The sequence below is a fragment of the Gastrolobium bilobum genome, unplaced genomic scaffold (genome assembly GCF_033153095.1).
Source record: "Gastrolobium bilobum isolate Gb01-03AN ecotype WA unplaced genomic scaffold, APGP_CSIRO_Gbil_v1 utg12837, whole genome shotgun sequence".
Taxonomy (NCBI): Eukaryota; Viridiplantae; Streptophyta; class Magnoliopsida; order Fabales; family Fabaceae; genus Gastrolobium; species Gastrolobium bilobum.
The window spans coordinates 143,290-171,065 of record NW_026897105.1 but is presented as its reverse complement, the minus strand read 5'-3'; the positions used below and the strand labels follow the sequence as shown (position 1 = coordinate 171,065).

Below are 27,776 nucleotides of genomic sequence, written 5' to 3'. Positions count from 1 at the left end.
TGTTGAGCTTTTGAATCACAGGTGCTTGAATCAAAGATGGAGGAGAGCTTGGATGCCGAGGAGAAGAAGGAACAAAGTCATGCCTTAAGTGAGTGGCTGAGGCAGATTCAACTGTGTTTCATGGGTGTTTGATGAAACTGACACAAAGAAATAAGTGCTTTTTTATTTTAACATCCAAATATTTTTTTTTTCTTCTTAAAAGCATTAAAAGAATTTAATTTATAATTTTAGAGAAAAAAATCACATATTTTTTTGTTTGAAACAAAATCACATATTTTATTTTTTAAGGAAGAATGTTCTAAACTCTTAAAAAAATTTGACTCTAATTTAATATATAGGGATAGCTTAAATGTGTTTTAAGGAAGTAATTAAAATTGACTCGGATTACAGTAGATTTGAAAATGTGTTTCAATATTTATGATATTGCTAAAACAATTAATTATAAATATGTATATATATTGGAATTAGTGTTTCTCATAATTATGTGAGAAATAACTTTATTTCCTATATACATATAAAAATGTAGAGGCCTATGTTTTTTTTTTCTCTTCTCTTTACATGACCTCATATAGATTTCACATATTTTTATATGTGTAGGAGATAATTTATCCCGTAAAAAATATTAATCTCATGTATGATATATAAGAACGACAAAGAGCATGTTTTATCTCACAAGAGATCATGGAACCAAAACAGTGCAGCAGACACCTTTCGAATTACTTCCGCTTGACAGCTTGAGGTTGGTCTTAGATGTTGGTATTTTCAAAAGCAGTTTCAAAACCTATAACTATCCATACCGAACGTGCTGGTCGTAGCTCTGGAATAAAGAATCAATGCAATGATTTTAAATTATGATATGGCAATCATCATTGCATTTGTGTTATCATTACAAAAATTGCAAATAATTACTGAAAAATATTCAACTAATGCAACTGCAATTATAATCATAATGCAACGTAATATAAAAATAATGTACTAACAAAAAATCCTGAATAGGAAAGCATTTATAGTAGACATTGAGCGGCAAAAGTAAACAACTCATGTTGACTTAAAATAAGGATAATGGTATGTTAAAAAAAAAAAAAAAAAAACTAGAATGTTTAGTTATTACGAGGAATAAAGTTTTTATCGGTCCAAGAGAAATTTGGCCAGATCATACACGGTTAAGCCTCGTCCAAAGGCTGCTACGCGCGCAAGATGGTTGATTTGGTGATGGAGAGATCTGCTTGCCTGGGATAGAGATAGAAGACACTCAAATTAATGTTTTAGTGATGAGCTTAAGTAATTAGTCAAGATTATCATTTATGGGCTTTGGGCCTCCCTTATATAGTAATGATATGACATGTTTATGGTCCCTTAGTGTGGCAACATTCACTCTTATTGGTGGATTGAGAAAACTTTGTCAGCTTATCACGTCTGGAAGATGCCTATTAGTGAGTTATGATGTGTGTAGGCTTAGCTGGAACCTTGTATCTATCCTTCAGCCATTGGCTCTTGAGGAGCTTATGAGTCTTCTGCTGCTGTCAGTATAGTTGTGTGTTTGCAAGATTGCATATATACACGTGATATACATGTTTGCTTACATATTAAGTCTTTGTCATTGGACCTCTTTGATTGTTATTTGGATTGGACTTTTCATCTGGCTTCATTTTTTAAAAGTTCTCTTTAAGTGGTTAATTAAAAAACATTATATTTATACCAAAAAAAGATAAAATTATTATTGTCATGTTACCAATAATTAAAGAACTGATTTTCGTTATCCTAACTAACATAGTATTTGTGTATTAATTAAATTGAAAGGCACTAATGTGGCAAAAACTTGAGACATCAAACCCCGTAACCAAAGAAATAACATTTTGAAAATAATATAGGATTTAATGTTAATTTCCTCTGTAAAAAAATAAAATAAATTATCTCAAAAATTCATATTGCATGATAGAAGCAAAATTCAGAAAATGCTCTGTATTTTCTTCCCAAATCCTAAAATGATATCATTTTGTGATTACAGGAGATGAAATAACATGATAAACATTTTTTCCATCTATAAAAATAAGGACGAAGCCTTTTTTTTATGTGTCATCTACATTATTTATTTTTACATTTAGTAACTAAAAGTATTTCAACCGAAAAAAAATAAATAAATTGAGTTTTAACTTTACAAGATCAAACTTAAACGATGTTTCAAAATGAAGTTGAACTTGTAAGATAAATTTCAAACTTATACACGATGTTTCAAAATGAAGTTGGACTTCTAATTTATTTATCTCTTTCAAATTAAACAATTCGACACATCTTTCATGTAAAAGATTTGTTATATTTGACAGTACAACACTACTCTTTAGGTTAATTACCACCCACACCAAGTACAAACTAAGCAATTTTTCACTTAACATGATGTGCATGTCCGAAGCAAAGCTTGCACAATCATGTCAAGAAATTCAAACTAAAACTAAAGTTGGATAGTAAATAGTGATACCTGTAAAATGTACCGACGCCATATTACATAAGCTGACAAGCACATGATCATATATATATATATAGACACTGATATTGATCAATATACAAAATTAAGTTCATAATCAAACCAGTAATTAAGAGTACGTATACGTAGTGTACATAGAGATCGAGTACAATGACATTATTTAGAAAGCCAAAGAGCATATATATAAATAAGCGAACTTCAGTGCATGCATGACATGTATGTGCATGCATGCATGTAGTTGTAGGCTGTAGCTAGCAGAGAAAGCAGTTTCACTTTACAAGCTAGCGAGAAACTGTATTTGCTTCAGAAGAGGGGTTAGGGTTTCCATCAGCTTCTCGCATGGGTGGTTGTGAATTCCCTCGTAAGTCGTCACCACAATGCTTGTGTCTTTGGATAGCCTTTGCACTTGTTTCTTCACATTGCATGTGTGATGCGTGCAGCGGTAGTAGCTTCTTCATTCCCCATTTTAGCAATGCAAAATAATAATTAAGCACCAAACCATTAAGTGATCTCATTAAAATTAACCAAGATACAAATTAATATAGTGATCTCATTTTAAATTTTCTGTTTGTTTTCAAGAAGTTGGTTGTATTATTTATTTATGCATACACTTTAATTTTCATTTAAACCATTAAGGAATATTCTTTTAATTTGATAACATATTTCAGTTATCCTGGGGGGAAATTCAGAAATGAATAGGTTAATTAATTAAAGCATCATGTAATCCATTAGTTGATCAATGAATAGACAACTCTGAGTCCCCTATATATCCTGAAGCATAGGGATTGTCAAAGTACAATTCACAGAGTCAAGGTATATACATGCCTTAACAACGTGAATCCCTGGCAAGGAAATAGATCATTTCATGTTTTATTTCACATAATTATAATCATGTTATGTAAAACGATTTCAGTCGTCCATAGACAAAGTAACAGTCATTTTCTTACTTTCTACCCTAATGTATTCTCTTTCACTTTTCATTATTGTTTATTGTCTATGAATAACCGATTATCATCTCAAATGACTTAAGTCATGTTAATTGAGACATGAAAAAATTCATTCATTTGTCTGTGTCTTAAAGTTTGGGAGTAATCCAACGACCTAAATTTAAAATATAATATTTTTTAGATACAGTTTAATTCTTTTCGCCTTAAGTTAATTAGTATGTGTCTACAGTGATTGTTTTCAAGATAGATATGTACATATGTGGTTCATATATGTAATATAAATGTTAAAGTTTTAATAAAAATACTCAAAATAATATACTTGCCATTATCCATCTCACTATGTTATTTTCACATATATAATAACGTTAGTCAATAACACGAAAAAATAATTGTGTAAAAAATTGATCGTGCAATATGTAGGTTCCTAGAAAAAATTGACGACAATGGTATAAATAATTAACATCACTCTTCATGGGAAGGGGAAATGTATAGAGGATAAATAACAATCGTTTTGTGTGTTCCATATCTATATGTTCCATGGAAAACTAAAGAACCATGCACGCATATATGTATGCAACGTAAAAGAAAACCAATTTCAGTGTTCACATATATATACCTGGGATATGTGCTGTTCTTCACAGCTTTCTGTCCATATTTCCTCCAGCGATAACCATCGTCCAAAATATCATCCACACTTCTCGTCTGAAACGCAAACCTTGGCACTTTTGTTCTCTTCTTCATTATCCCACCTTTCCTTTTCTCCTTGTTTCCCTTTTCCCCCTCACCAGCTTCAATATTTTGATCAGTACTACTCATGAAAGAACACGACGAAATATTAGAGCATTGAATTGTTTCTTTGGCATCTCCAAGCAAGTTTTTTTGGCCAGAGAAAAGGTTACCCCAGTAGTCAATGTCACCACCAAGGGCTTGATCTTGAGGGTCCAAATGGGTGAAAAGAAAGGTAGGAGTGTTGTTGTTTTGGGGTGGCAGCATTAATGGGGGTGGTGGTGGTGGGTTTGGTAGGTCTAGGTTATCCATTATTTAGTCTCTTCTAAGGGTGTGTACCCTTGTGACTGTGAGAATGTGAATGAAGATTGAAGAGAAAATGAGAATGTTTTTGGGTTGAAATTTATAAAGGGGAAAAGATGGTGTAGGGTAGAAGAGGTTTGGTAACCATAACTTTATATGCATTGAGAGCATGCATTGATGATAACGAAAGATGCAAATGGGGCACGTCTTCTTTGTATTATGGTATGAGTACTTAAAAGGGCAGTTGAGCAGAAGTAGTTGAATTTAGTTGAGTTTACCTTTGGGTGCAAGACATGATCAGATTAGAGAACTATGCCTATTTAAGTAATTCCTCTATTTAATTTCTATATCATCTTTGAGGATACATTCTCTCCTCCACTTTTGTCACACACGTGTTGAAGTAATGTACTGTTTACCAACCAATAAAACTTGCACAAAGTGATAGTTTTTTTTTTTTTTTTTTTTTTCACCTTTATCTATTAGTCAGCTAATCTAGTCGAGTCGAGTAATTAAAATTATAAAAGCAGTAAAACTTTTCTTATTAAATTTTTTAATACAATTGTGCGCCCAGAATTGAAGTTCAAGACCACTAATTTGTTTGGGATATTGTGAATATCACTGAGTGGAAATTTGCACTATTTGCTGAGATAGTCAACTATTATGGACAGGACACGTGTCACTTCTTAAGTGACTGGACATGCAACCCAAAGTCGCTGAGATAGTTAGCTACTTTGGTTTCCAGCCGCTGGAGAAGTGACACGTGTCCCGTCTATAATAGCTGACTACCTCAGCGACTATGGTGCCGTAGCAGTTTGGAAAAAAATTTCAACTCCGTGAAATTCAGATATATTATATTAAAAATGAGACAGTACGATCAATGGCCTAATTTGTTTACTTCAAATGTGTTACATTTGTAATTTTTATGCCATTTCATTAAATTTTAACCAAATGAAATAGAAAACCAATGAAAAGGTCTAAAATTGAGGAATAATGAAAAAGTTAAATTTAACTGAAATAGTCATTGAAAGAACGAAACTAATAATTAATGGCACATATTAAAAGGTGGAAGAAAAACAGCAATATATGTAGATCAGGTAATGTCCTTAACCTTTTCTTTTTTGGAAGAAAAAATGAGGATAAAACCAGTGAAGCCAAATGCTGAGAAAACTTGCTGGAATAAATAAAAAAGGATAGCTTGTACAAACAAGAAAAGACAATCAGACATCTGAAATTCCTAGGTGCTCTTACGTAACAGCAGATATTTGCAAAGGCATTTACTTGACAATATTAAGTGTAGCCACTTTGAATCTTGGAATTCAAATAACCTTTTTTTTTTTGTGATCAGCCAAATAACCATTTTAATTATTGTGATAGATACTCATTGGGTTTTAAACAAATTTTTAGAATGAATCAAACTTTTTTCTGTATTTCTATAAAATTGTTGAACTAAATCAAAAAAGAATCATCTGATACATAATAGAGGCCCGCTTTGCAAAACTAATTAAAACATATTTACTTTAAGCAAGTGAAATTCTCTATCTTAATTTTTTTTTCAAATCGCATCTTATTTTTCATCAAATTCTCTAATGTTTTTTAATAACAGGATATTGTCATCAGAGAAGAGAAAATATTTTTATAGTATAAGAACTGACCGTCAGACTCAGGAAATTTTTTTTATGTATGCACATTTAGGGTGGGGTCAGGGACGCTGCCCCCGATTTTTTTTAAAGATCGTGATCATGATTCAATTTTTGCTTCCACTTCAAAAGCAAAGCTTTGGTGAATCAACCAAAGTTTTAAGGAAATAAACACCACAACAAGACATTTGTAAAATATAGTATAATCGTAGGAGTTAATCGATCAAAAATCCACATTTATCGATGTCTATTTGATCCAAAACAATTGGCCACTTTTGTTTCACAAAAAAATGTGAAAAATCATGTGTGATTCTCCTCCACTTGATGAAGATTGAATTTCAAGAATATTGATGTTTATTAAGATTTGGAGCTAATAAAGTTTATAAAAAAAAAAGAGACAAAGCAATGGGATGTGTTTAAGTTTTAAGCTTTTAATTGTATGGGTTGATATTGGGTTGGACATATTTTTACCTTTTTCCTTTAATCTTCTTATTTATTTATTTATTTATTTATTTATTTTTACTTTACTTAAATCACTCATCCTATGTGATTTTTTTTTTTTTTTTTCAATTTTGTATCTGCAAGTACAGAGAATTGCACCCACCTGCCTTTGACCATCAGAATTGTTAATTATAGAGCCTTATAATTATATTTCTCGAAAAGATTATATTTTTTTTCCAAATTATAAGTCAAACAGGAGAGTATCTAAATCCTTTTTCAGCCCTACTTTGTATAACTATTTTTCGACCCTACTCTCTATAACTACGAACAAATCTTAAGTGTTACCGTAGTAATGAATGCCACAGTGATGTTACAATTATGTATTTTGAGAAGTAATAGCTATAATATTAAAGTGATTTTTTTTCTCTCTTTATATTAGTTGATAAATTTTTGAAGAGAAAAAAAAAACAACTGTAATAATATAGTTATGTATTACATAAAATATATAATTATAATACGTACCAATATCGTATTAAGTATTTAGTGTGATGGTAGTATTAAACTACAACTACACCTTCCAAAAGAGAAAACTTTTAATGCTTTTGTCGCATGTGCTCTCTACCAACAGGAGGTAGGACACATCAACTTAATTATATATTTTCTGAAGAAAAGAGAAAAAACTTAATATTATAATTACATATAATGTACTATTCTAAGAATATAGTTTACAATTTTATTTTGAACTACCGTTTCACTGAATAGTCACTGCGACGGGAGCGTTAAATTTTTTTTCCCATCAGACAAAACTTTGGCGAATTAAATGTACCCAGTTATATATATATATATGTATATTTTTTTATATTTGAAATAAATTTCACCACTTTTTAAAAAAAAAATTCCACCAACATTGAAAAAGAAAGAAAGATGTATCCAGTTGGTGATATTTGATGCACCAAAAATTTGTTCATTTTGATGGAAGAAAAATTCAAAATTCACCGCTTCGTTTCCCCTTCCACGTGGTTCATTATAAATATACACGTGGCACCGCAAATTGCAAACCACAAGACGCAAGCGTTGCAAACAGCAAAGTTGCAGTACTTGAGTAGTATTCTGCAATAAAAACTCCCTCCCTCCTGCTTATTATTAACATTGTTATTTATCTCTTTCTCACTTTCATCAGTCTCTACTCTCTACCGTGTATAGCATAACGTATATTATCAAGACCTACTTGTTGATAAAGTAACAGGTCAGTTCTCTCTCTCTCTCTGTCTCTCTCTGCAAGTACAGTCATTCAGCTGGGTCATAAATGATGCTGTGTTTGGTTTTTGTCCATCCTTTCTCCTTTCCATGCAACAAATGTTATGTTAGAAAAGGATGAAGAGGAGAAGTAGAAAGTAAAAAGTTATGTGTTTTCATCTCAAATCCTTCCTTTCAAACTCTTCACTGCATCTTCATCTTCCTTGCTCCATATTCGTTATATCTTCCTTGGGGATTTATTTACTCAAATGAACTGATCAGTGGCTGTGTCATATATCTTATTTTAGCTTCTCCTCTTAATAAAATTAGAAATTTAACCAAATAAAACTTTACAAAAGCTCTTATTATAAAAATGGTTTTTTTATAATAAAAAATTAAAAGCTCCTAAGTGGAGCTTTTCTTTAAGATTTATGTCGTCATTTGAAGTCTTAATATTTATTTTATAATTTATTCTTATTTTAAAATTTTTATCTTTTAATTTCTTGTAATAACAAATTATTTTATTTTTCCTCCGACAAAATCAGTAGAACAACTCAACAAATAATTTTCAACTTTATTTTTTAAAAAAAAATTAACCTTAGTTTAAAAGTAACTTTTAACATTTCTTGTCAAACAAATTCTAAACATCGATATATATATATATATATATATATATATATATATATATATATATATATATATATATAAGTGAAAAAGACTTATTAGCCTAATGTTTAAGAGTTTGAGTTGAATTGTTGTGGATTATCACTTCATTCATTAATGCACAAATGATAGTCTCTTTTATTTGGAACTCCTATGGTCACATAATAATGATATAAGAGCCTTGATTGATTAGTCTGAATTAGCCAAATATAATTGGCTGGCTTTGTATTTGGATATGGTGATTTGTGTTTGGATTTGGCCCTTGGATATTCAAAGAAGATTTCGTTTAGGGGTGAGTTAGTTAGACACTTGTACGACTCACACTTGATGGTTAGGCTATTAGAAATTCAAGTGTGATAAAGTTTGAAATAGGAAAAAATGGGCTAAACCTAAACTTTAAGGTTTTGATTTTAGATGCGGTTTCAATTAATTTATTATAAGTTATCATTTAGCCCTTTAATACATGAATGGAATATTCTCTATTTTGAGCTTTCATCATAAATTTAATACTTTATAATTTATTATACCTTTTGTTGTCTGAGGTTTTTTTATAACCGATCCTAATTATTTTTTTGAGAAGAATTGAGTTTGCCTGTATCCTCACGGTTTAACTCTTTGAGCCACGAAATTAATCCAGAGTTTGAAACGAGTTGAGGATTGAGGTTTTATGCCCCTTCTCAAGATTATATTTGGTGGAGATCAAATCAAGATTCTTCCTAACAGTACTACTCAGTTTCATTATACCAACTTAGCTATTATGTGAGTGTTTAGTATCTATGCATATCATAATTAAGTGCCAATGTTTTCCAAAAATAACTCTTTATAGTTACCCTTTCGTAGACAAAATAATAGCCATTAATTTCATTATAAACAACTTAAATTGTCTCACATACATAATGTTTTCTGAATAGTGAAAAAGATAAAATTGGAAGCGTCATCATAGAGTATTGTGGTTTTATGGTCACTAAAGAGTGCAGATACACACATTCAAATCAAAGATAAAATAACGAGGGAGAAACTCGGGATCTAGTCTAGTCTATATTGTTTGAGAAACTTTTTTATTTATCGTTACTACTTATGGAGCTGGCTGGGTTGGGCAATATATATATATATATATGTATCTTCTTTTCTTATTGGTCAGATCATATATTTACTGTTATCATTATTGGGTGCGTTACGCCTTTAACTCCTTTACATAATATGATGAACCTTTCTTTCCTGTAAAGAATATCAAAACCCAAGAGTTGAAAATTTGACACATCAGATAAAGAGACTTCAATTCAAAATTAGATTAATCAGTATTATTAGGGCTTAGGATACCCGATGGTATAAAAAAAGGGACAGGATCCGTTTACAAACTTTTTTTGCATTTACATTAATGTAGGATCGGTCTTACACTATGTGATTAATGTAGGACCGGTCCTACATAGTATAGTTTGTAAGAGTTTGTAAACAAAAAAGTTTGTAAATATAACCTGCCCTATAAAAAAATATCAAATGTTTAAAACCTTCTATAAATGGAACAGAGCCAACTAATAGCACGTAAGAATCTCTCTTATGATATTTGGTAGGGGCCATGTTAGTACATGGTCGGTTGGGTGGTGGTGATAAACGTGATCACACTCATGATTCGTGAACGCAGTCTGATTGGCTACATTATTAGGTCATGATTTGTTTGTCTTGATTAGAGTAGGATTTCTATTTTATTTTTATATGTATATTTATTTTCATACTTTATGTGAAAGTTGTAAAGATAGTGCTTTTCAGCGTGCAAAATACTATTTCCCCCCTCCTATGTTGCTTGCTACTATTAGTATTACCGTGTCAAGCATATTAGGCGACATGGAATTTTTTTAAAATAAGAGGGAAAAATTCTGTCCATATATTATTAAAACAAGTAGTCCCCAGGACTATTTTGCTTGTGGAAATTTCAGGAGTATACAGTGAGAAACTAATTTTTTGTGGCTGTCATTTGACTTATTTTTAAAGGGAAGGTCTACATGGAGCATTAATATTTGATTGTTTGAGACTTTTGTCAAGGACATTTGGCGTTACATACTTTTGTTTTGTAAAAAAATTAAATTGCAGGGTCACGTTTAATTTGTGGGTGCAGGTAGAATAAACATATCTTTATAAGGCAACAACCCTATCATCCTGCAATGTTCACCATGTATATGTTTTTGTGCGTTATAACTGTCTCAGCTTGAACATGGGAAAATGTGTATGATAAGGCTATATATGTTGCATTGACATATTTTGGATATATCAAGGGGATCCTTACACATAGGGCGGTGGCCAATTGATGCATGGTAATTATTCTTGCTTGCCATATGTATTCCTTTATCTTGAGCAGTTATTTCATGTGCTAACCATTTTGTAAGCAATTTTTTTTTTTATTTATCCTATCTTAAATGTTACGAAGTGATTACATGAAGTGAGTTTGTTCAAATGGAAAAAATTATAAATGCTACTAAAGTTTCTACAAGAAAATGAATTCTTAGGCATGAAGCCCATGATGTATAACATAACACTGTTCATTCCGACATGATGCACTGTTATGCTGATCGGTTGTTGCACAATTCAAGGAGAGGTGACTAGTTCTATGGTTGGTTGAGGCGTTGGAATTTCAAGTGTGAGCGATAAATTTTTGCCTTGAAATCCGAATGTAACAAAGAAACTTAAAATAAAATTATCAATTATAGTGGTTGTTTAATGTGGGACTTTTTATATAACCCACACACTCTTTTAACTTCTCTCTTCTTTTTTTCTTCCTCAACCCATTTTTTTTTCATAACCCATAGGATGTAAATACATATTTCAACAATTTTTGCTTTGATTTAGAATGTACTAAGGTGAGGGGTTAAAATGATTCTTTATTATTTATTCTAAGATTTTAGATTAAAATATTCTGATGTTGAAATAATTCTTTTTATGGTATTAGAGATTCAAGCTATAGTGAGCAAGTAATTATGAGTTCGATCCTCACAATTTCATTTTATCAATAAATAATTAAATATTAGAATTTTTTAGTACAGATTTTTGGACGAGCATTAGCCTAACCGTCTAAGTATTTGGGTTGAAATTATGTTTTATTATTTGTATATTGATTCATAAAATTCCGTAGAATGATATTGTATTAATTTGAAATTGAGATCGTTGATATTTTTTCTGAAATTCTGGTGTGCTTTATGCCAATTATCCGTGACTGTAAATCGTTTATTATGGTTCAAATTTGAGATGATCATTCTAGTATGCTTTATGCAAGTTTCTGAAATCGTGAGTGAGATGACATTTGTTTTATGGTAATTTGACTTGAATATAATTCTTTAGAACCAGAGGCTGAGATTTAAACGTCTTATCCTATTCATAGTAATTTGAAACTGATCTACGAGTCTAACTGAAGCCAGAAATAGTATAAAAAGAAATCTTTATTTTTATTTTGAAAATTCAAAAGAAAGTGAACATATCCCATAGGAAATATGTTTATCAAAATTTGATATAGTCAAACATTCCCCAGCTGAGGCCATTAAATTATTTACACGTCAATGCATCAGCTATAATCTCTCTGGCTATGCATTAGAAATATGTGAACGACTTCTAATGCATCAACCATTTAAGATTTTGAGGAATTAAACAGCTAGTTCCGTATTTATAGCTGTAGATCCTTTTTCCCACCTTGTTATGTTGGAACATCTACATTGAGCATTGGTTTAAAACGCTGTTTGCAATCAAAATCTCGTTTTTGGCTTATAGTTTACATTCATTTGGTCGCATGGGGCTTTAATTGTGTAGAGCTTGCAGCATAGTAGTAACAACTATGGCTCTAGAATTTTTAACTTGGATAACTAAGATGGTTTGTGATTGTAATTAATTAACTTGGATTTTCTTGCAGATATTCAAAACCCGAGTTTGTCAGTGTGGTTTCACTTGAATTAATTAATTAATTCGGTTGTCAAGTGAATTGAAAGTGAATATTGTGGTTCTTTTCAATGGGATGCTACTGTTCTAAGAATGCTACCTCACCAGGTTATGAGGAACCTGCTGTTCTTGCTGCTGGGACACCTTGTGAGTATTCATCCTTAATTTGGTATATTCTAGGCTTCACAACCATATATGATCCTTCTTGAAGCAAATAGTGGCATTCATGATATAATATATCTTATGATAGGCCAGCACTAATTGATAATTTATTGAGTTTTTATTAAAAATGAGTGAATGATTGATCCATGAGAGAAGGATTTGAGCCTATTAAACATCATCGGTATATAGAATGATTGTTAGTTTGGTGTGTGATGGAAGGATGAGCTGAAAGTTACATCAAATATTTGTATAAAGACTAAGTATCTTTTTCTTTTTTTTTTCTTTTTTTGGTGAAACTAAGTACCTTTTTCACTCCTAAGAATTAGTGTCTAACCCGTTGATAATATGACTACTTACGGTAGCAGAGTCAGGATTTAATTTTAGTCGGGGTCAAAAAATTCGACATATCAAATTATTAAAAAAAATTCATAATTACACAAATCTATTAGGAAAAAGATTTACTTAAAATTTTCAAAGTAATAGGATCGATGTTATTTTAAAAAATAATAGTTATTTATTTAAAATTTAGAATATAATATAAAATAAAATTAGTAAAGAAAGTGCAAATTATATACATATATGAAATTTTCATGTGATTTTTATGCACATTTTCAGGTGATCTTTGATAACTTTATTTAATGTGATGTTAATGAAAGCTTATTTCATGTGATATTAATGAAAATTGATTTCATGTAGTCTTTGTGAATAAATTTTTTTATTTTTTTCATTTTAATTTGATTTGCGCCTACAAACTTTAGTTTGCAACTTGATAGGCCTTACAAGTCGTATTCGATTTTTTTAATTTTTTATAATATTGCGGGCCATAAATCAAGTATTTAATAGGCTAATAGGTCAGTATAGGTTCCAAATATTTTACATAGGCTTAAGCTATCAAAGCCAAAATTTAGTTTAACTTGGCCCATTTATACTTCTAGTCGTGTCCTCTGAAGAATATTAACATAGAAGGACAACGAACTTTACAATTAAAAAGAAACATGGAATTATTAGTGACAAATGTCTAAAATCATTTAAATGACATTGGATCCACATAAATCATTTAATTAGTGTTTAGATATTTTAAGAATACAAAAAAAGAAGAAGTTGTTAATAGATATGTATAAGAAATTTTCATACTCCATATATATACATATATCCTCGTTGATTTTTCTCTTTAACAGTTTCCACTAATTAATAACCAAAATTCACATTCTTGTTGTAAAATAAAATACAAATAACACCAATAAACAATTCAATTCCATTACCAATAGCAACTGTTGCTCTACATTAAAATATTTAAAAAAAAAAGGTAAACGTAAAACAACACTCCATTTTTTCAAAAGAAGTAAAATCAATAACTACAACCACACAAAAAAAAAGTTGTTAATAAAATAAAGGGGGCGAGAATTTCACTCATGTTAGAAACACCCAATAAACAATTATGGTCAGCAAATACAAAGAATTTCACTCTTATAAGGTTCAAAAATATAAATCAATTTTTTTCGCCAACGGACAATATAATTACCAATGCATATTCCAAAAATAGGTATCCGTAAAATCTTGAAGAAAGGAACGAAACATCGTGCCTTGTCGCAGAATGGCTGGATTCCGGGTGGTGAGTGTGAATAAGAAAAAAAGGTTAGAAGAAAACCTCAATTGGAAAAAGATGAAAGAAGAAGAAGAAGAAATTAAGAAGAAAGAAATATGTTATCTAGTCATACACGGAAAGCAGCTCCATATCTTCATCTGTTACCACTGTTACAATTTTAGCTAGGGTCAACTTATAATTTTAGCTATGGCCCAATTATAATTACTTGTATAATTATATACACGAAGGAAAGTTCTCACATTTGGAAATTAGGTTTTTGACTATTCTTTGTGTGCAATAACCCAAAACACAATAGTTCAATGGACCTTCATATTCCATAATTATAGTCTCGTTATTCATTTGGTTTCATGATTGTTACTTTCAAGGGTTAAGTGTTTGTTTTTTTAAAGGACATAAATTGTGTCATTTTAGTTTTTAACACTATGTCTTACCGGTAAGACATAGTTATAACATGAAAAATAGTTTTTTTTTCTCTCTCCACGTCAGCTGAAGTGACTAAGGAAATAGAAATTTTTTTTTCATATTATAACTATGTTTTACAGGTAAGATATAGTGTCAAAAACTAAAAGAATACAACCTTGTGTCTTTTAAAAGGACAAACCCTTTTTCCTACTTTTAAATGTGTTTATTTGGTTTAATTGAGCCCATATTTTGAAATAGGTCAACTAATCATTTTTGTGATTAAGTTTATAAGTTTTTTTTTTTAAATAATAGGAGTAAGAATAAATAACATAACTGATTAGAATAAAACAGGAAAAAATATACAGGATAAAAAATAAAAATAAAAAGGTAAAACACAAAAATAGCCATACTATACATGTTCCTTATTATTTGTTTGCATTTAGATGATTTGTTGTTACTTTGTATTGAGTATTTGATTTTCTATTTAGGTGGTGCCAAATTATAATTTTTACCTTAGTTAATTATAATTAATTATATAATAAGTTAAAAAAAAAACAAGCAGTTGCCTTGGCCCCTGCTGGCTTGCCACTGACTACTTAATTGCTTACAAACTATCTTACACGATTTTAGAACCCAAATTCATTAAGTATGCAGTATGGATTAAAGGTTTTTCCTTTTGGTCAAGAAAATTCAGGTTTTTTTTTTAATGTTGTTAAAATTGGAACCAGTTAGCATAGGGCGTTTGTAGATCAAGTATTAAGCTTTAGATTGACACCAAACTTGCATTGAATTGTGGCCTATACAGAGAGAATTTCATGTTTGAATTTTTTGATTTGAACCTTGGGTTTTCAAATAGGCAATTGACTCAATTTACATGTTAGTGTTATATAATATTATATGGCCTTTTAGTTGCTTAAAATTCCATCCCTGGATTCAATTTAGTGAACTACTTAATATACTTCTAAGGTTGGATAAATTGAATACTTTGTGTCACACATAAAACATTAACAGATGACTTTGACAAGAGGTAAGTTATTGGACTCTGTAATCAAAAGTCAAAAACTATAGTTTTGCAGAACAATGTTACAGAACTCACAATTGGGATAATTGTAGATTCCAACTCTGATTTATTGTTTCTGACAAAACCAGACAAATTAAAATGCAATAGAATGTGAATACATGGCTAAATATGCCTTCCGGTTATGCTTTCTCATGTGCTATTACACAATGTTTGAGTGTACATAAATGCATGTGTCCAGTTAGTTCCTATTGATAAACTAACTCACTAATAATACATTGATTTTCCATTTTCTTTTAATAATTTCACTCAACACACTCTTAAGGTAATAATAATGATTTATGACACATGATTGAAAGAAAATTGTATTTTCCTTTCCTTCTTTACAGTTACAGTGAGTGAAGTAGAGGCCTTATATGAGCTCTATAACAAGTTAAGCAATTCAGTTATTAAAGATGGTCTTATTCACAAGGTGAGGTGACGTTTCAGATTACTATAAGTTTGATACTTAATCTCTATTAGATAATTAACCTTTTAGATCATCATATATACATGCAGGAAGAATTTCAGCTGGCACTCTTCAGGAACAAAAACATGAGTAATCTGTTCGCAGACAGGGTGTGTTAATCTGACCCTTTTTTGTAATTTAGAATTGCTTAATCTCGTTCATATTCTTGGAGACTGAGTTATAATTAACTTACCTGAAGTTAATTATAACTTTATTTAGCTAATATGTCATCTTTTAGACACTAACAATCATAAAGTTACTTACTAGGAAATGGTAACATAAAATGAAACTAGCTTCTTTCACTTTGTTTTTGGCATGTCAAAATACCTGTAGTACTATCTCATACTAATGCATATTCAGATTTGTGCCTCATTTACAGATTTTTGATTTATTTGATGTCAAGCGCAATGGGGTCATTGAGTTTGGAGAATTTGTTCGATCATTGGGTACTTTTCACCCAAATGCACCTGTAGAAGACAAGATTGATTGTAAGATTAATTCTCCTAGATAAGGATTTCATGTTAATTTTTTATTTTCAGTTTCCTTTATTATGTAGTCTATCTGAGAGAATTATATGTATTAGTTATTTATATTTGATTGCACAAATGATTATTAGTCACCTCCTACGAGATACTTTGGCTTCTATTAAGTTGGGGATAATGATTTTGCAGTTACTTTTAGGTTGTATGATCTGAGGCAAACTGGATATATTGAACGAGAGGAGGTATGATTTTCTTCAATTTCCTTTTCCAATGACAACTGCAATAGTTTAAGGGAAAACTATTTATCATTGATATAAGCTTATGTCCTTTCATTTTCTTATAACTATGTATTCCGAAAAATATATAGTTATAATATTAAAGTTATTTTTTTTCTCTCTTCAAAAACTTGTCAGCATGTGGAGAGAAAAAAAATAACTTTTATATTATAACTGTACTTCCCCGAGTACATAGTTATAAAGAGTGAAATGACATAAACTTATATTCATCAAAATAACATAAGTTTGTATATCCTTTAAAAGAACACACACTAAACTCATAGTTTAATATTGATCTAGTGTCATTGTAAACTTCTGTTATTGTCACATCAACTTGATCTAATCATATTAATTGTTGGAACTTCTGATTGGATAAAAGAGTATAAATATTAGTCAGGATAATGCATCAAAATTAAATTAATCCTAACAAATTAACTTCTGCTGATTTTTCTTGTTTCTACATTTGAAATATGCTCACATGAATATTTTTATCTATTAATATGGTGTTTTGGTTCTTCCTTTCTTATGCGTGTACGTGCTCGCTCATTATATTCTTATATCTAGGTTTTACTTCCCTTGCTTTACACTAATAGTTTATCTGCAGTTGAAGGAGATGGTACTTGCACTTTTGCACGAGTCAGAGCTTGTACTTTCAGATGATGTTGTTGAAACCATTGTGGATAAGGTTCACAAAATTTTACCCTGTTGCTTTTAGAGCTTCATTGAAATTAGTGTTCCTAAAGTTTCATAGCTTCTTCCGCAGAGTTTTGGTGATGCTGATAAAAAAGGTGATGGTAGGATCGATCAAGATGAGTGGAAAGCATTTGTGATTGAACATCCATCTTTGATAAGGAACATGACTCTACCATATCTAAAGTGGGTATATGCTCAACTGGTGAAACAAACACAAGAATAGTTTTGATGAGTGAGCTTCTTTTCATGCATGTATCCTCTCAATTTTGCAGGGATACAACCTTGGCATTTCCCAGTTTTGTTGCAAGAACAGAAACTGAGGTATGAGGTTTTGGTTTCATTCATGAGGATGCTGTCTTTGATTTCATCTCCTGAGATGGATACTGGTTACTATTAAGGAATTACCTTTCTCATGTTGGTGACAAGAATATCCATTCATTTTCGTCTGTGGCTTCAAAGCAAATCTTCTACACTTGGTTTTGCAGACGCTCAGCCTATCAAGCTACTAACTTGGTATGTGCTGCTATCTAGGATTACATGTGTTCTTCTAATGCAAGGCTTGTACAGTTATATTGTATGTACAAGAGGTATAAGTAGATTTGGAACTATAAAAATTTATAGATTGTCTTTTCTTTTCTTTTTTCTGTCTTTTTCTTTAATTGTGTTTTTTTTCTTCAAATTTTTGTTAAAATAAGTTCATGTTGTCACTCACTTTAATATTAAAATTAAGCTGAAATCTGATTTTTTGTTTTTTTATTTAATATTTTCTAATGTTGCTCGATTATGAATGTGGATGCAAAACCTGTTTTGCTAGCATTCTAAGTTGCATGATAATGTGCAAGAGAAGTTAATGACGTGATAGTTAACATGGATCATAATTTGCAAATAACAAAAAACTTACAGCCAAGGCCAAACCTGACAGATATTTCAAGAAATATAAGTACTATCTTACAGTTTAATCTTAAGAATTGAAGATTACATAAATTCAGAAGAAAATAAAATGTTCAAAATTCAAAGACCTGTCAGCATTGACAAGAGTTGCAATGGTGATCAAAATAGAGGTTTCCTTCCATTTAACATTCCCAACAAATGATCAAGAACTTTGCTCCCATCATCACGCAAGCCAGAATGCATGAACTCATTAGTTATCCATGGCCTAAACCCTGCTATTTGAGAAGCTGTTTCCATGGACAGCTTAAAATTCACGTACAAGTCATCGTAGTAAACGGCAGCAGCAACGGGTACCTATAAGCATTGAATGACATGAGTTAACAGCAGAAAGACTTAAAAGAGACTCGCCTTCATCTTGATTAACATGTTCAATTATTAAGGATGTCCCATAATTCATAAGCAATGCTAGAAATTATATTAGTCACAGAAACCAAGATTCAGGTTTAACTATAACTAATGCCTTTGGTCGCTTTCTCTTTTTTCACACAGTCACACTATACCCTGGAAATAAAGGACATGAAGTAACAAATTCCAATACAGAAGAATTCTTCAAACCAAAAATAATAAATATTCAGTTTTATACTTTTAAAACATGATTTGTTCCTGCTCGAATCAAACATTTGAGTAGTAAATTTTGAAAGTATTCTTAACAAGTTGAGAAGAAAAGTTTTCTTTGATTAGCTTCCACTATAAATCATATCTCGTCATTGGAAAATTCAGATATGGAAAACCTTTCCTTTTGATGGAGGCAGGAGTTAAGACAAAAGTATGACAAGTTAATGATGTTTCTGTACTCAAAATCCATAATGGGTATGTACACATCAAGTGTATATATATGAGGAGTGAAGACATTCGTATATACACACATACACACTCAAACATGCAACCAAGTTAGCAAGAAGGAAATGCTTGAAATGGGCATTTTAAATAAAATATACTTCCTGTTGGTTACTGGATTAAGAGATTCGGTTGCTTGTATTGATATAAACTCCTCCACGGAATGAATGCAGAGTAAACTACCTTGTTGTTTTTCAGAACCTGCACGTCATATAGTGGGGACCAATCCTTCTTCTCTGCCAATATATGAGCTACATCTTTAAATTGTTTCAAGGCGTGAATCTCATCAAACATCCATGGGAAAATCATCTATAAAAGAAAATGAAACATGATAAGCATCCGCTAGAATAAGCAGAAGAATTAATACAAGACATCAAGTACTATCCACAGAAATGTTACTCTGAATAGCATTAACATCATATTAATTAAAGATGCCTTTGTAAAAGGTAAAGAAAAATTAAATTTTTTACACGCTACCTCTCCTGTAAAAAGTACAGGAAGTCCTTCTCTGGCAGCTTTAATAGCATCAAACTTGTCTTCAACTTCAGTCCTTATTCTACTAGCAGACCATCTACTAGGAGAACCCTACAGAGAGAAAGAGAACCAGAGTTGAAGGAAAACCATAGATCAAGCATAAAGAAGGAACCAAAAAGAAGTATACCTGACAATAGATGGACTCGTGAAGAATAGCATAGAGTGGATTAGTATCAAAACTTAACCACTTCTCAAACTGCATACAACGAAAACTGGAGGTTGATCTTGAAAAGGAAACTTGAAATTCAGGATTCAAAATCACAAAAAAGCAAACATTTTCTTACAGAACTTAGGAAGAAGTAATTTAATCTCTTTGGTGCCCCCAGAACTAATGTAGGATCCCACACTCTCTCAAACCTAAAAAGGGTAGTAAAAAACAAAAAAAAACTGAGAGAATAATTTCAGATCAAGATAGTTTTAAAAAACACAAGGTAATAATGCATTACATATAGTGCATGCGTTCAAAACCAGCTCCAGATCCTAAGCCAGAGAGACCAAGAGTCTGCAGCCCTCTTGGGGTTAAGATGCCCCCAGATGGAAGGGACACCTGTGCAAAAAGAGAATAAATAAGGATTTGAGAGACCTTAGCTCATATTTTCGTCTTTTACAACAATAAGAAAAATGTCTCAGACAGACACTCACCCCTCCTCCTTCTTTTTCGGCTAAATAATTAACAAGTTCTTGAACAATTTTAATATCCTGAGGGTATCTCTTGTAGTACTTCTCATTTTGACGTATAACTTGCTCAAAGCCTGCTATGTACACTGAATCTGCAGTACATCCATCTCCAATTGGAGGAATTCCTCCTGTTAAAAGGACTTGCTTCAGTCCTTGTGGTGCAAAACTCAAATACGTTACTGCACAAAATCCACCATAGCTCTGCCACAATTTAAAAAAAAAAAAAAAAAATAGAAGAAGAAGAAGAGTAATCAAGCATGGAATTCCAAGGTTATATTGGGTGCAAAGGCACAAAAGCATTTTAAACCAAATGCAACAAGGCATGAGACGATACTCATAGCAGGACTCAGGAAAATATCCATTTGCAAGTTACAGATTATAAAGCCTGAGTGGTTAGGCATCAAAATCAGTGGCTCATATGAAGACCATGAGAAAACAATAACGTGAATACCTGTCCCAAAATTGTCCAAGGTCCAGCATCTGGAACAATGCGTACTCGAATAAACTCTGCATCGTTTACTATATTATCAGCTCGAAAATGTTTTAAGAAGTCAGCTAATTCATCATCAGACTTGAATTGTGACATTGATGACACAGTCAAGGGACTTGATAACCCTGTTCCTCGCTGCAAAAAGTACATAAGCAATAGAACAGATAAATAATAAATTTGTCACAAGATTAAAAAGATGATGACACTATCGTCTAGCAACTCTTGCCTGATCCATTAAGATGACACGGAACTCTTCACAAGCTTTTTGAATCCATCCACTGGATTCAGTTGGCCGCTGGCACTCAAACCCAGGTCCACCTTGCAAATATAATAAATATGGCAATGTTTGCTCTTCCTTCCCAACTGCAACAAAACTATAGATTTTTGAACAAAAATATGCCAAGGTGATGAAGGGGGGTGATTTACAAGACTAAGCAAGAGTGCTGATCCATCAGGCAATCTATCAAATGATAATTTAGCACACACACACAAAAAATTCTGGATGGCTGATCAAAGACTGATTTTGTTGAATAATGACGAGTTAAAAAACAAAATAACACGAACACAATATTTGAGAAATCTTTAAGCTTTTGGGCATGATGAATGAAATGTTGCTCTAGTTGCCAACATACTGAAGTGTTCAAGTCAACACTAGAACATCGATACGGTTTGCCTTCACCAAAACACAGGACATTCCATCATGAAAAGTATGGTTTGCATCTTACATGGCAACCATGTTCTTCACAGAAACATAACAGTTGTGCCCGTAGGAACCAAATAATTACCCAACGCCAGTATGTAACATATTTTACCAGCAATGTAAAGCTGTCTTCTTTATCCAAAAAACTCATGTCAACTTCCTGCCCTGTCCTCTTCCCAGACACATCATCCCAATCACAAAAGGTTTTACCTCACTTCAATGAAAAGAACTCAAACAATCTCTTTTACTCCAATGATATTTCCCCCCATTCCTTTTGAGGAAAATTGCTAGAAGAAGAGGAATAGTAAGTAAACAAAATGAAAAACACTTAATGGTACCTTAGGGCCTTGTTTTTAATTTCAAAGCTCATGTAATAAAATGACCCAAAAAGTTAAAATGATTTGGGTTCCACACCTTCACCTTTAAAAGATGAAGCAGTACCATGAGACAAAGTAAAACTTATAATATACTCTAAAAAGCCATCCAACACTGCCCGAGAATCCAATACTTTGGACTCTGCCCGGATACCCCTTTGACAAAATATTCAATTCGATTATTCAAAAACTTGAACCTAAATACACCATTGTCAAAAACCCCATCTGGGTTTCATTAGTTACAATCAAAATTTCTTTTTTCTTTTTTCTTTCCCACACAGTCAACAGCACAAGAAAACACACTCTCTCAAACCCAATAATCAACGAGAAAAAAAAAACTGCGTTAACATAATCACGAAACTTCAATACAACGAATGCAATCAAACCAAGAGAAAACGATTGGGATTGACTATGATAACTGTTACCAGCAACAACTTCACGAGCAAAAACGGAGATCTTGGGAGAAGAATGATGGCCCACAGAGTAGTCAAGAGGAACGGTGAACCGGTGATCTCGCAGCCGGAGTTCCGGCACGGAGTGCCACTCGCCGGAGACGTGCTCCGGCGAGGAATGACCGGCGGCGAGGGTTTCTCCGTCCATTGGGAGGAGTGAACTCCGGCGAGAACACGAGATGAAAGGTTTGGCAATAGAAAGAGTTGTTGCGAACTGAGATAAAGCGCGAAAACGATGATGAAGATGATAATGATGAAACAATCTGCTAAAAAACCGTGGTGGTGGAGCGTGAGATAACAACATTGTGTGAGGCGAGTGTAGCTACACGAGGGTAAACGAAAATAAATATTTGAATATTTTGTATTGGAGTAGGGTTATATTGAGAAACTTTATTTTTACATACTTACAAAATACACTATGTCTAATCGGTAATACTAATACTCTACTCAATAGTATATTACCAGTCAGACATAGCGTAATTTATAAGAGTTTATAAACAAAAAGTTTATAAATATAACTTTCTCCTTTGTATAGATAGATAGATTATTTTGATTAAGAAAAAAATAAATTATCTGAGCCGTTTATCATTTTTAGCTTTTACATACGACATTTTTTTTTGTAAAAAAAAGTTTTTAATATGATTTTTATATGTATAAAACAGTAAATGGCGAGAAGAAATTAAAAAAAATTATTATTATTTTTAAGGTGATAATTAAGTGAAACAATCGTATTTTGATGTATATTTATGAATTTTTTACTTCCTCTTTCCTCTTAATTTTGTGGACGAGAAAAAATCTAAAAGACCAATAAATATATATATCATAATGTAGTTGTTTCAATTAAAATGATTTCAAAGTTATGTATTTTAAAATGACAAAAAAAAGTTCTAAAAATAATTATATGCACTGAAACTAAATTAAAAAATTCATATAAAGATTAAATTAAAAATAATTGTAAAGTATAAGAATAAAAATATAAGCAAATTAATATTTAGGACTTTTATTTTTTATTGCAGCTATACACTGTAGAGGCACTCTGCAAAATGCAAAAATTTGTAATGCAATTTAACCAAGAGTGAAAGAACTTCCAAGATTTAGATAAGATTTTAGCCATCAATATAGTCCTCTTTATTTAGTCATAGATAGATATGTATGTCATTAATAAGTATTTACCATGCAATTAAATAATCTTAACACTTTAATTTTTATTCATCATTGAAAAAATTATAAAAAAACGATAATAATTACAAATGAGGGACAATGGATGAATCTAAGAAGCTGAAACTACTTTTCCATATGAAGCCTAGGCACTATTGAAACCCGGTTTGTACCACCTATTCAGGGGAAGTAAGATTGCTATTCAAATTAAAGATGAAGACAAATCCTACACTCTGGGTTTTCATCTGGTTTATTCTCTCACGCATGAAGTAGAACAGTAATGGCGTATCATATCTTATTATATCTAATTTACACGTATTGGTTTATTCTTTATCTTAAGCAGGATGTCATAGAATCCTTTATAGAAGTGTCAACTAGAAAGTAAGCTGAAAACAACATTTCGGCCAGAGTGGAAAAGGAAGATGTAATATTACGTACCTTCATCAAGTTGCAATTATGGGCTTTGTATTTCATGATGAATTTTTTACTCTTATATGATGTTCAGGATTAAGACTTTAAATCCTTCTAAAGGTGGTACTGGGAAGTATCGAACACATATTATATATGATGTTTTAACTTCCATAGGTATGTATGTAGATTTAGATTGAGTTGAAGATGTTAAGATGGTCTTAAATATTACCTGTAGACTGTAGCCATATATATATATATGGAATTTCAAATTGTAGCCATATATTATGGCATATACTAGTTAATCATGATTTGCCTTCTTTTTATGAAATAATTCTTACGGAAAGTATAATTGATTTCTAATTTATAGTTCATGCAGGTGTTAGTTTACCATGATCTGCTTGGTATGCTGCAATACCCCCATCGTGCGAAGGTATTTCCAGAAATTGTTACCTATTTTTTGTATCCTTTATTATAGGATTCTTTGCTAAAGTCAAATATGATCTATATTAGAGCATTGTCTTAAAGCATCTCGCCTCAATGCTTGAAAGTAGATCATACTTGACCTTTGCAAAGAATCCTATAGTAATGATGAAGCACTCTTTGTTGAAATATGTATTAATACTCAATCCAACAAATGGACTTTAGCAAATAGTCTCGGAGCTTCTCGATGTTTAATAATGATGAAGTACTCTTTGTTGAAAAGTAATTCCCACCAAGCTTCTTTTCAAATGGAGTGTTGGATTGAGTAGAACTTCCACATTTATTTCTAAAAGGGAACTAATTGATTCTGATTTATATGCCTAAAATATAAACGAATTTATGCTGTCTAAATATTGTTTCAAATACATCAATGCTTGAAGGATAAGTATCGTTGTTCATGACTTATTGAACAAGTTCAACTACTTGTAAATGTATGGGCGCACAATGGTCCAACGCTGTCACTTGGTTTACAATTTGTAAAATGCTTTGTGAGCAATCAACTTGTTAACATTTCCCCCCTTATAGGCTCCTCAAAAAGTTCTTGCTTTAATTACATCATCAAATTCGACTCAGTCATTTCCCTTTCCTTCCAATTGTATGGAATAAATCATCTTCTATGGTTAATAATAGCAGATTCAAAAATCTCTTTTAAGATAAATCATGTTATTTATCCTTATTGTGAAAGATAATATATACTTCTTTTACTTACCTTTTTTATTTTCATTTTCCAGCTAAGACAAGTTTAACAAATTGACCCATTCATTCCACAAGGCATGAGATGCATTGTTCTTTACTTGTTTATTTGGAGCCAAGCAAATGGCACAAAACCAATTGGTGAGCCTAACGTGTCAACCTCAAGCTAACGTGGCCCTTCTTTGTAAGGCATGGGGCAGACGTAAAATGCTTTGATAGCATTTGATAAATCAAAATGCATACGCTTGATGGAATCTAATTCGCTGATTACCTTAACCCCTCGTGTCCCCAAAAAGGGTTCACTACTATTGGTGGTCATGAATAGTACTATGAGAATAAATACCCAACAAGCAACAACTACGAACCCATAAGGTTATGGTCACACAAAATTAATCATTGCCAAGAAAAGAAAAGAAAAAAAGTCAACTCAAAAGTGCTTTGGTAATTTATATATCACAACCAATGCTGTATACAATGAACTAAAACACTAACACACTAATATCTTAATAGCTGCTGAAATAAATTGATTTTACATTAACAGAACTATGAAACCATGAATGCCTAATAATCATTGATTTTTAAACAAGAGATAAAAATGCTCAATCTACCTAACTAGTTGCTACTGTCCTTGGGAAGAACTTTTCTTCCCCTTCACAAGAGCATTGTCAGTAAAGATTCCTCCAAAATGTTCCATTTGCATATACAAACAAAAAGAAGAAAGAAAAAAAAGGGGGGCTTCCTATTCTCAGCAATGAAAAAGCATGAAACAAATTGTTCACTTTGTTGTGTGATGTTTTCCCCCAAATGAGTCAGCTACCGCTAGCAGCAGTGGCAGCACTATTAGCCACCCAAGAAGGTATTGCAATAGCTGAAAAGGGATCAGTGAAGCAGTCTCCAGTGACTGCAGAAGAGGCATTGAGTTGACTCAGTTCATCTAAACTTTCAAAGAAATCATCTGTTAGAACCATATCAGATAAACCAAATTCATCTTCTTCCTCATCATCCATCACATCTTCCTTCTCTTCCCTGCTCTCTGACTTTTCTCCCTGAGTTGGAACCTCATCCTCCGCCCCTGAGGTCGCCGGAGAAGAGGGTTTTGTCAAGGCCTTGTCAGAGTCTCCGTTGGTGGCAGTTTGAGGTGTCAATGGCTTCTGGCGTGTGGATCCAGCAAGAGAGTTTCGGTGAGTAGGAGCAGGGTGGTTATGTTCAGCTGTATAGGTAACTATGAACATTGTTGGGTCTGATCTGTTTCTCTCAACTTGTTTCCTTGCTAAGCATCCTTTTGAACTGCTACATCTATAGTATCCTCTACAAATCACAAAACAAGAAAAGCTCAATTAGGCCATAAAAAGTACATAACTTTAACTTCTTCTTTTTTGCTTTGTTCTTTGGAAAATTGCAAATGAAAAAAAAAAAAAAAAAAAAAAACTTGGAGGCTCTCTCTCACCTTGGATATGGTGACCCTTTAATTGGTTTTTGTCCATATTTCCTCCATGCCCATATATCTGATGAGAGATTCTCAACTGGCACTTGACAAACTTTCTTAAGCTGGTTCTTCCTGTAAAAGAACAAAATATACATTTCAGACAAACTATGAACCAAAGACTTGATTTTTATGAGTTGGGTCAATTCAAGTTCTTTTTTTTTTTTTTTGGGATCAAAATCAAGTTCAATTTTTTACCTTCTTTTAGATCGTGGGGTGGTGAGAGAACCAGCTGAGTGTGGCTGCTTATTCCGCTGCTGTTGTTGTTTCTCTTGTGTTTGAGCTGATTTGGGTGTTGTTACAGAGGAGTAAGACAATGAGGACAAGTTAGGAATTTGCAATGAGAGAGACTGTGATTTGGTGAAGAAAGGCTTGCAAAGCTCATGCAACTCTTCAATGGAGCTTCTTGCTTCAAAGGGGTGTGCAGAAAGTGACAAAACTTGGCTTGCTTGTTCACCATCAAAGATAGAGAACCCACAAGAGGAAGCTTCAGGCTGCAAGTAACAAGTGCCAAAACCAGAGGAAGACACAGAGAATGATGCGGTAGTGCTGGTGGTGGTGGAGTTGGTGGAGGTAACGGTGGAGCAGCCTCTAACCACCGCATGGAGATCCCAATCTTCCTCCATAACCGTAGAGACAAACTCTGCAATCTCTGTACCTTGTGCTGCTGAGAGAGAGAGAGAGAGAGAGACAAAAGAAGGCGCTGACTTTTGGTAAGGTAAGAGAGAGATGATAAGGTTCAATGAGTGGGAATAGACTTGTATATATAGATAGAGAAAAAGTGTTCGTTTTCACAAAGTCCCAGTGAGAGAGAGAAAAAAAAAAGTATAGCTTTTTTTAAGAGAGAGAAAGAGTGGTTGGCATTTTGGCATCTCTATGCTTATCGCTTTGTTTTTCTTGTGGGTCTCTTTCTTTTTTTCTTTTTTTCTCGTTTTTCACCCCACATTGGAAGACATGACATGTTTTGGTGTTTTGGGGGTTGACTTACAAAAATGTCAAAGGGGGTGACACTAGGCTCTTGATTTATGGGGGAGGG

At 32.2% G+C, this 27,776-nt stretch overlaps 3 protein-coding genes and 1 pseudogene across 4 annotated transcripts; 1 reads left to right on the top strand and 3 right to left on the bottom strand.

Moving 5' to 3' along the window:
- Positions 1-2,756: 2,756 nt before the first annotated feature.
- Positions 2,757-4,753, bottom strand: LOC133304172 (probable WRKY transcription factor 56; annotated as a pseudogene).
- Positions 4,754-12,424: 7,671 nt separating this feature from the next.
- LOC133304169 (calcineurin B-like protein 4) lies at positions 12,425-17,826 on the top strand. Its single transcript, XM_061504155.1, has 8 exons — positions 12,425-12,500; positions 15,931-16,013; positions 16,100-16,159; positions 16,429-16,537; positions 16,721-16,773; positions 17,411-17,491; positions 17,570-17,682; positions 17,772-17,826. The coding sequence occupies exons 1-8, from the start codon at positions 12,425-12,427 to the stop codon at positions 17,824-17,826; spliced, it is 630 nt and encodes a 209-aa protein (XP_061360139.1).
- A 586-nt stretch (positions 17,827-18,412) lies between these two features.
- Positions 18,413-22,807, bottom strand: LOC133304183 (uncharacterized). Of its 2 annotated transcripts, none has more exons than XM_061504178.1 (10): positions 22,489-22,807; positions 21,216-21,352; positions 20,951-21,124; positions 20,464-20,700; positions 20,268-20,368; positions 20,106-20,178; positions 19,949-20,017; positions 19,765-19,872; positions 19,471-19,596; positions 18,413-18,744 (listed from the first exon to the last, which is right to left on the bottom strand). In XM_061504178.1, the coding sequence occupies exons 1-10, from the start codon at positions 22,661-22,663 to the stop codon at positions 18,550-18,552; spliced, it is 1,395 nt and encodes a 464-aa protein (XP_061360162.1). In that variant the 5' UTR covers positions 22,664-22,807; the 3' UTR covers positions 18,413-18,549. The 2 variants fall into 2 exon arrangements, with proteins under 2 accessions (XP_061360162.1, XP_061360161.1); XM_061504177.1 differs by having other exon boundaries at positions 21,216-21,363; positions 22,489-22,619.
- Positions 22,808-25,754: 2,947 nt separating this feature from the next.
- Positions 25,755-27,549, bottom strand: LOC133304188 (WRKY transcription factor 22). Its single transcript, XM_061504183.1, has 3 exons — positions 26,939-27,549; positions 26,705-26,815; positions 25,755-26,565 (listed from the first exon to the last, which is right to left on the bottom strand). The coding sequence occupies exons 1-3, from the start codon at positions 27,364-27,366 to the stop codon at positions 26,067-26,069; spliced, it is 1,038 nt and encodes a 345-aa protein (XP_061360167.1). The 5' UTR covers positions 27,367-27,549; the 3' UTR covers positions 25,755-26,066.
- Positions 27,550-27,776: the final 227 nt, after the last annotated feature.

Excerpts from the sequence above, each read along its gene's own strand:
- LOC133304183 (XM_061504178.1), bottom strand. The coding sequence starts at position 22,663 with ATGGACGGAGAAACCCTCGCCGCCGGTCATTCCTCGCCGGAGCACGTC. Across the intron at positions 19,873-19,948 it reads ACGAGTCCATCTATTGTCAG|GGTTCTCCTAGTAGATGGTC; the intron begins GTATACTTCTTT and ends TTCTCTCTGTAG. Across the intron at positions 18,745-19,470 it reads AGGTTCTGAAAAACAACAAG|GTACCCGTTGCTGCTGCCGT; the intron begins GTAGTTTACTCT and ends CAATGCTTATAG.
- LOC133304169 (XM_061504155.1), top strand. The coding sequence starts at position 12,425 with ATGGGATGCTACTGTTCTAAGAATGCTACCTCACCAGGTTATGAGGAA. Across the intron at positions 12,501-15,930 it reads TCTTGCTGCTGGGACACCTT|TTACAGTGAGTGAAGTAGAG; the intron begins GTGAGTATTCAT and ends CCTTCTTTACAG. Across the intron at positions 17,683-17,771 it reads ATGACTCTACCATATCTAAA|GGATACAACCTTGGCATTTC; the intron begins GTGGGTATATGC and ends TCAATTTTGCAG.
- LOC133304188 (XM_061504183.1), bottom strand. The coding sequence starts at position 27,366 with ATGGAGGAAGATTGGGATCTCCATGCGGTGGTTAGAGGCTGCTCCACC. Across the intron at positions 26,816-26,938 it reads ACCCCACGATCTAAAAGAAG|GAAGAACCAGCTTAAGAAAG; the intron begins GTAAAAAATTGA and ends GTTCTTTTACAG. Across the intron at positions 26,566-26,704 it reads AAAGGGTCACCATATCCAAG|AGGATACTATAGATGTAGCA; the intron begins GTGAGAGAGAGC and ends TGTGATTTGTAG.